The sequence below is a fragment of the Amphibalanus amphitrite genome, unplaced genomic scaffold, assembly GCF_019059575.1.
Source record: "Amphibalanus amphitrite isolate SeventyFive unplaced genomic scaffold, NRLGWU_Aamphi_draft 000359F_arrow, whole genome shotgun sequence".
NCBI lineage: Eukaryota > Metazoa > Arthropoda > Thecostraca > Balanomorpha > Balanidae > Amphibalanus > Amphibalanus amphitrite.
Genome location: NW_024881853.1, coordinates 1 through 8166, shown reverse-complemented (window position 1 = coordinate 8166; position 8166 = coordinate 1). Strand labels below are relative to the sequence as shown.

General features: G+C 54.9%; 1 protein-coding gene across 1 annotated transcript; it reads left to right on the top strand.

The window, feature by feature from the left end:
- Positions 1 to 414: 414 nt before the first annotated feature.
- Positions 415 to 6546, top strand: LOC122389490 (the record flags this gene model as incomplete). Its single annotated transcript, XM_043381608.1, has 3 exons — positions 415 to 3440; positions 4156 to 4360; positions 6386 to 6546. Coding segments are annotated over exons 1-3 (3392 nt in total), but the record flags the coding sequence as incomplete, so codon positions are not given.
- Between the last annotated feature and the right edge of the window lie 1620 nt (positions 6547 to 8166).

The following is an 8166-nucleotide window of genomic DNA, read 5'->3' as shown; positions in this document are numbered from 1 at the left end:
AGCAGGTGAGCAGAGCCGTCAGCAACGGGGACAGGATCAGCCCGGGAAAAATCGCCAACAAGCGGACCAACCACCCAGGCAATCCACCACCCAAGAGGAAAACGTTGAAAGCCACGAGCAAAAACTGCCAACAACGAAAGGCTCAAGCGGTCAACACATCAGCGAAGAAAACACCCCAACGTCTGCCACAGCAGGAAGGAAAGAAGAAAAAAAGATCTGGAGATCCTCGATACCGGAACGCTGAACCCGGAGCAAAGAAAACAACTGCAAAACTTGATCGAAGAACATTCGAAATGCTTTTCCTGGAACGGAGAACTGGGGACCTGTGAACTTATCGAGCACCGGATCGAGCTGACCTCCAACAAACCAATTCGAAGACCTGCCTACCAAGTAGCGCAAACACAAAGAGAGTTCATGGAAACAGAAGTTCGGGACATGCTGGAAAAAGGGGTAATTGAGCCATCGGTTTCACCCTACGCGGCCGGAGTGGTGCTGGTACCCAAGAAAACAGGTGAACTACGGTTCTGCGTCGATTATCGAGGGCTGAATGAGGTCACAAAACCCGACCACTACCCACTCCCGGTAGCACACAACGAGATCTTCGACACGTTGGGAGAAGCAACTATTTTCAGTTGCCTGGACTGCCAACAAGGGTACTGGCAAGTGAAAGTGGCGGCCGAGGATCGACCGAAGACAGCATTCCGATGCTTCCTGGGCTTGTTCCAGTTCCTTAAATTGCCGTTCGGCCTCAAGGGAGCACCTGCGACGTACCAGCGCCTGATGTCCCACGTCCTGTCGGGCTACACAGGAAAGTTCTGCCACTGCTTCATCGACGACATTATTTGCTATTCGAAGAACTTTGAAGAACACCTAGAGCACCTGAAGCTGATCTTCGGCAGACTGAGCGAAGCTGGCATCAAACTGAAGCCCTCCAAGTGCGCCTTCGCCAAAGAGAGCGTCACCTACTTGGGCCACCGGATCTCCGTAGGAGAGCTCCGCCCCGACCCTGACAATGTGGAAAAGATCCGCAACCTGCCGCCTCCAACAACACGCCGAGAGGTACGCTCCTTCATCGGGATGGCTTCCTACTACCGCTGCTTCGTCCCAGACTTCAGCAGGAGGGCAAAACCACTCACGGACCTCACAAAAACAACCGTGCCCTTCGAATGGGGAAAGAAACAGGAGGACGCCTTCGCCGACCTGAAGCAGGTTCTCACCCAAGAACCAGTGCTCGCCCTCCCAGACTTCTCACAGCCATTCATCTTGATGACCGACGGGAGCTCGACCGGACTGGGGGCAATCCTAGGCCAAAAGAAGGAGAGTGAGAAGAAAGAGAGGGTCATCGGGTACGCATCTCGGCGTACCACCGCCAATGAAGAAAAGTTCTCGGCCTGTGAACTCGAGTGCCTGGCTCTCGTATGGGCTGTCCAGCACTTCCGAACCTACATCCTCGGGAGAAAGACCACGGTGGCCACCGATCACTGGGCACTCAAATGGTTGCTGGATATGAAGAACGGGAACCCACGTCTTCAGCGATGGAAGATGGCTCTCCAGGAGTACGACTTGGACATCATCCACAAGCCAGGGAGCATGCATCGGAATGTCGATTTCCTGTCCAGGATGTACCAGGAAGAGACCGACGAAAAACAAGAAGAACTCTGCTATTCCAACGCAACGGCTGAAACACACTCTGCCAAGGAGGACAGGACAATGCCCTCAAGGGATCAGGACCTCAGTGCACCCAAGAGCAGACGAGTGGTCTCAGAGAGTGACCGCAGGCCGGTGGAAATCCAAGAAGACACGCCATCAAGGCCAACAATGGGGACGGAAGGCGAAGAAACATCACGCGCAACACCAGGAGGCGACATCCAGCCCCTCAGAAGATCTGAGAAGAGAAGGAACAGCCTCGTCCGGGACCGAGACATCAACAGCATACAGACCGAACAAACCTCGGGAAGAGAAGCGACTAACATCAAAACAGCATCGGAAAGCCTCGGGAGACAACTGCTGAAACAAGAGCAACAGCAAGACCCCGACTGTTCCGAAATCAGGGACGCCATCAACAACCAACGACCCCTACCGAAATGGGTGGAAAAGGACACAATTCGAATCGCCACCGACGGAGTGCTGGAAAAGATCGACAGAGATGCAATCGGAACAGAAACATGCAAGCCTCTACTCCCGGCCCGTCTCGCAAAGACAGCGGTAGCAGATGCTCACGCCGGGCATCTCAAGCTTACGAAAACGCTCGCCAAATTGAGGGAAAAGTATCATTTCAAGCACATGCACGCCCAGTGTACCAAGTACATTGCAGGATGTCAAACATGCCAAGAGAAAGACCGAGGCAGGAAAATCAAAGCCCCGTTGGGTATGCTCCCAAAGCCCTGGGGAGCCTGGCACACCATCGCCGTGGACGTCCTCGGACCCCTGCCCCAGACAAGGGCCGGAAACAAGTACGTGATCATCGTCACCGACTACCTCACCCGGTACGTCCTCGCTTTAGCTGTGAAGGACCAAACAGCAGAGACCACAGCGGAAGCGCTCATGCAGAAATTCCTCGAGTACGGTTTTCCGGCGAAACTGATCACCGACAACGGGCCAAACTTTAGAGCAAAGCTGATGCAGCAGCTATGCTCGCTCCTGGAGATCACCCACCTCTTCACCACCCCGTACCACCCACAGTTCGACGGTCTCTGTGAGAGATTCAACCGAACGTTGGCCTCGATGCTTCGGGCATTCGTACAAGAACATCAGCGAGACTGGGACGTCCACCTGCCCTACGTCATGTACGCATACCGAACGGCGGTGCAGGAGAGCACCAAGGAGACACCATTCTTCCTCATGTTCGGACGACAATCACGGGAACCGCTAGATCTGCTCCTCCGATCAGAAGAGGATCCAGACAATCTAGCACTGACGAGCAAACCGGCAATGGTGGTCAGGATGCACGCTGCTTTTGAACGGGTCCAAGCACAGCTACAAGAAGCTCACACGAGACAGAAGCAGTATCATGACCGCGGCTGCAAGGACCGGAACTTCGACGTCGGGGACGAGGTGATGCTGTTGGACGAGAGAGTTCCGGTTGGACAAACCAAGAAACTACACCCACCCTGGAAGCCCGGATACAGAATTCTGGAGAAAGTCGGGCCTCTCAACTACAAAATCGAACACCCCAATCGACGTGGGAAGATCCTGAGAGTCCACCTCGACCGACTGAAGCTGCAAAAGCCAGTTCACATTTGGCCGTGTGAAGACGAAGATACACCCGGAGGCCAGGCCTCACAGGCCACAGCAACAGGCCCCTCCCCTCTGGAAACCTGGCGGCGGGAGAAGAAGGGCTACCGACCATTCCCGGAACACTGGTCGGGTCTAGAAGACACCGAGACGGAAGAGCAAGACGAGAACAACGAAGGAGCAGAAGCCTTCCACACTCCTCTCGCGTCACCAACGGCAACAACTACCTCTCCAGCTGCATCAGACGTCGATCTAGTACCACCAGCCCAGGAGAACACAAGTGGGCCAAGGGAAAGCACGCACCAGGGTCCTCCAACCTCTCGGTCATCCCAAGAAACAGTCGGTTGCAGCCCCGCCCAAAGAACAGAGCACGGCCCGACAACACCGCAAGACGAGGTCCCACTGGTCAACACGGCGCGCCATCCCATCTCGCTAGAGGAGGACCACAACGCTCCTAAACCTCCCCAGCAAGAGACCCTACAAGATGGACCACCTGACCAACCAGCGCTTAGAAGATCTGAAAGGATTCGAGCTCGTGACGAACACCGAATGGACGGGGAGGCCAGAGACGAACCAGGAGGAGCCAGTGGAGGGATGGTGGCTGACCACACCCACAATGCCCATACCACGACCGAACCCAATCCACCACCACAGCTCAGGGTCGACCCCACTCACAATCTCGAGGACAGCTCTGATAGCGGTATACCTCGGACGGGGACACCACGGCAGGGAAGGGCCAGCCTCCGCGCCACATTAGATGAAAACCGGGGGAGCCTCATCAACCTACCAACCCAGAACACGACGGGGCCGGACAACCAGACCTCGGGAAATTCCCATAATTCGACGCTCGGAACGGATCAGAGAAAGAAACGCGCGACGAAACGAAGATGAGAGTGCTTAACAACCTCTCCATTGTTGCAGGATCGACAAGATGAAGCCACGACAGATCATCAACATGGGAACTTGGCTGCTCATCATCTGGATGTGTCTCGACACCTCCAACTCGCTGCAGGAGCCGGGAGACGGCACCGAAGAACGCGAAAGAGTTATTCCGGGCCTGCACAGCGGGCTGCTGTTCCAACCAAGGGGACCTCTGTTGCTGGCCACCGGTGTCTGGACGGCAGTGGTGAGGTTCCACCACAAAGATGTACACGACCAGGCACATATCTGCGGAAACAATTTCAAGACATCACCAAAACCCTAACAGACTTACTCGATCAAGCCGCAAATTTCCCTAATCCGCACGGGACGCGCGAAGAAGAAATCAGAAAGACCGAATTCCTTAAAGGAGTAATGGAAACCTGGAAACACGAGAAGATATGGATGGAAGCCGAGGTAGAAGCCGCCGAGCAGGAAATCCTGGAACTTCGCAGCGAACTAAGACTCAGCCGGAGGGAGCGAGCCCTGATACCATTCCTTGGAGATAGTCTGAAGTGGCTTTTTGGCACATCCACGGAGAAAGACACCCAAAGGATTCATCACGAAGTGAAGAAGGTAGAAGCCAAGGTGGGACAGTTACATCACATCGTTGGGCTACAAACAACTCTGATCGGTACACTATCAAAGGACCAAAGGACGAACAGGCAAAATATTGCTCGGCTGGCGGAGAAGACCGCGACCCTGGAAGTCACTTTAGTTGCAGCCCGTGAAGCCAGACATAACATCCGGAACGAGATCGACCTCACACAGCTTGTTTCTTCAGCGATTAGAACAGCCGGCGCAGCAGTGATGGCCTTCCGCCATGAGGTACAGAAAATCGTGCTAGCCATGGCGCACACCCAGCAAGGAAAGGTCACCCCAACCATACTACACCCCAAGAGCTTGAGGGCCATTCTGATAGATATCAAACAACACCTTCCGACCGGATGGACCACCGCAGTGACCCTTACAGACACACCAGCGGAAATCTACAACGTACTCGACATTGCAGCGATTGCTTCTAGTGATGGATGGGAGGTACACGTCCAAATTCCCCTGAAAAGCCAGAACTACGGTGACTTTTTCATGTACCATGTCACATCCATACCGACTCACTTTATGAACTCGACAATAGCTCTGCAGACGGATGTTGGCGCGGAGTTTTTCGCCATTTCAAACGACCAGCGACTTCACATTGAAATCACCCAAGAAGACGAACAATGCAAAACGACCACCAAGAAGACAATTTGCCAGCGATTCGCACCCCTCATCAGAGAAACACGCAAGGGATGCCTATACCATGCATTTAGAGACGACCGTGCAGCAGCTGACCAAGACTGTACCCGGAGGATCGTCCGGACGAAACCCCAAGTTTACTCGCTGTCAGACCACCAGTGGCTCTACGCCCTCCCTCAAGAGGAACTTTTCGCCATGCAATGCGCCAAAGACAATGAGCCTTCCAAAGGATTCAGACTTCAGGGCACCGGAGTTTTTCCCTGCCACCCGGATGTGCGGCGATAGGAGACCAGTATATCATACCGGCCCATCTGAGAGGAGAGGCACAAGCCAGGGACTTTGACCTAGATGACCTGACACACTTCAAGTTGAACCTGAACGTCTCAGCAATCTTCAAGCGTCTTCCGGCTACAAAGGATCTCGACCAAACTGTCCTGGAACAGATAATTGACACCATGCCAGCGTCCGACGAAGAGGCTCCTAAACTGTCCGAGTTGAAAAGGAAAATGGCCGAGTGGGACCAGAAGCCGACCAGTGACGTCCGCGAAGTCTCAGTGATTGGCCACACTTCAATCTCCATTGGAACACTGGGAGTGGTTGGAGTGGTGATCCTCGCCATCTTCCTATGCCGCAGAAATGTCACACCCAACAGCACACACGTCATCCAAAGCCCTCCGACAGTATCCGCCCCAATCAATTCCGAAAGCCCGAACTCAGCCATTTTCGCTGCAGACACGAATGAGTTCCCTGGAACGGGCAATGGCCGAAGCAAAAGAAGAAGCCTCAAAGGTCGCTACGGTACAGAAACAAATTCGGGAGCTACAAGAAAAGTGCGAAGAGCTGCTGTAATCGGCAAGAACGAAATATCCTATCCAAAGGACCAATCCTCAAAAGGTAACTTCCTTTCAGCCATCCTACCCATTCCAAGGGTCATGCACAGGACCCAAGTGATCCATTCCTTCCCCCCAGCGATTCCCAAAACCCCACGTTTTTTCAGGAACCAGATGACAACGTCGCCACCAAGGAGGAGGAGGAGGAGGCAAGGGCGTTCCACAAACGCCCAGGGCCCAGCGTCAAGGGCTCGAGCTACACGACTACGCCAGCTGAACCGGAATGGACCCAACCGACCGAAGGGCCTCGCCAGGCGACGAACTGGAGGCAAGGCCCAGGATTCCGCACCCAAGTTGCCACAGGCGAGCCACGCTGGACTTCGGGCAAAAGTGTGGGGGTGATGTACAGATGATGATGCGCGCGCGGTGTGTGTGATAGGTTTAAGGTGAAGGGCGCCTACCGCCTGAGAAGGCAACAGGTGTGTAGTGTGTACCGACCGGCCGACCTGTCGGGACTCTACCTAGAAATGTGGGGAAACGTTCGGGGAATAGGGGCGGGGGCGTATATCATGTAAGCTAGGTTAAGGTAAGGGGTGGCAAGGGTTTGGCCTCAAGGGAAATTCACATCCAGTCCAGTCACAACGTCCAGTCACTAGAAGACCCCAGAGCCACTCACCCTATCGTCCAAAACCAAAACCCACCCATCCCGCTTCTTAATGGTCACAGCAGGCGTCGCCGCCCAAGACATCGAGGGAACATGCGGATCTGCAAGTCACAAGGCCTCCGGACCTTCGTACAAGACACTCCACTTCAATTGTGAGGGCACAATTAAAAGAAGAAGCCTGAAAATGTAACAGCTGAATGCTGTGACATTTTTTTTTCTCATCAAAATCTTACATTTTTCATACATAAACCGCCTCACATAGTACCCTGTCTGCCGGGACGCCAGGGCAAGGATGAGAGGGTCACACCTACCGAGCAGCTGCGCCATCGAGCCGGCTAATGCCGCAAGATCAAACGCTCGCCGACGGTAGGGCAAACAAACTCCATCCGACGCCGAGCCAGTCCGAGACACGCCGGCGCCTCGACATCCTTGGGAAAACCGGGGCCGGGCCAGCTGCGTCCGGTGCAGCCAAGGACCGAACCCGGCGGAAATCGAGTGTGAAAACGTCACATCCGACCGTCGGCAAGGGGCCGACTCCAGCGGAAACGGCGGAGGAGGGGAGGAACCCGAAGCTTCGGCCACGCCGGACTGTTCCTCTCGAAGCCCCGGTCAGGGGCTGCCGCCGGAGATCAGCCAGGAAAGGACCGATTAACTGTCCCGGTCACAGAAATCGACCCCCGCCGGAACCGGATAACCAAAGGAATAAAATCGGACCGCAGAAGAGGAGAGGGAACAGAACCCGGGGAGTCTCTGCCGGCTGGACCAGTGCTCTCTCCCTCTGACTCTCTCGTGCAACACTCATCAAGAACAAGACCAATCTCCATCTTCGACGCCGCCAAAAATCAAGTGAGTCATCGCAGAAGGCTGCCTGCCACTCCCAGCCCTCAGCCATGCCCACCACACACGCATTCTCTCCCTTCCCCCATATCTACCGGGCGTCTACCCAGTCTAGACCTACGTCCCGTAGGGTCAGGCCTGCCACCATTAGCAGATAGGGACAGCTGCGGGGTGAATGATGGGAATCGGGGGCGGCAGTGCGGCAATGGTCCTTTACATTTGTGTCGGAGCCGGGACATTGCCAACCATTACATGCGACCGCCAGGGCCGGGGGTAGGATCGTGGGAGGGTAGGAAAGTTTAGGCGCAGGAGGGAAGAGGGTCAGCGTGATGTTCACTGTATCCGGGTCTCGCCCTGCCAGCGAGTGGCGAGGGCTCACGTGACAACTATGTATCGGAACGGGACCATTTAATGGCTATTTCTGCCCTTGTACCCGGTCGAGATGGT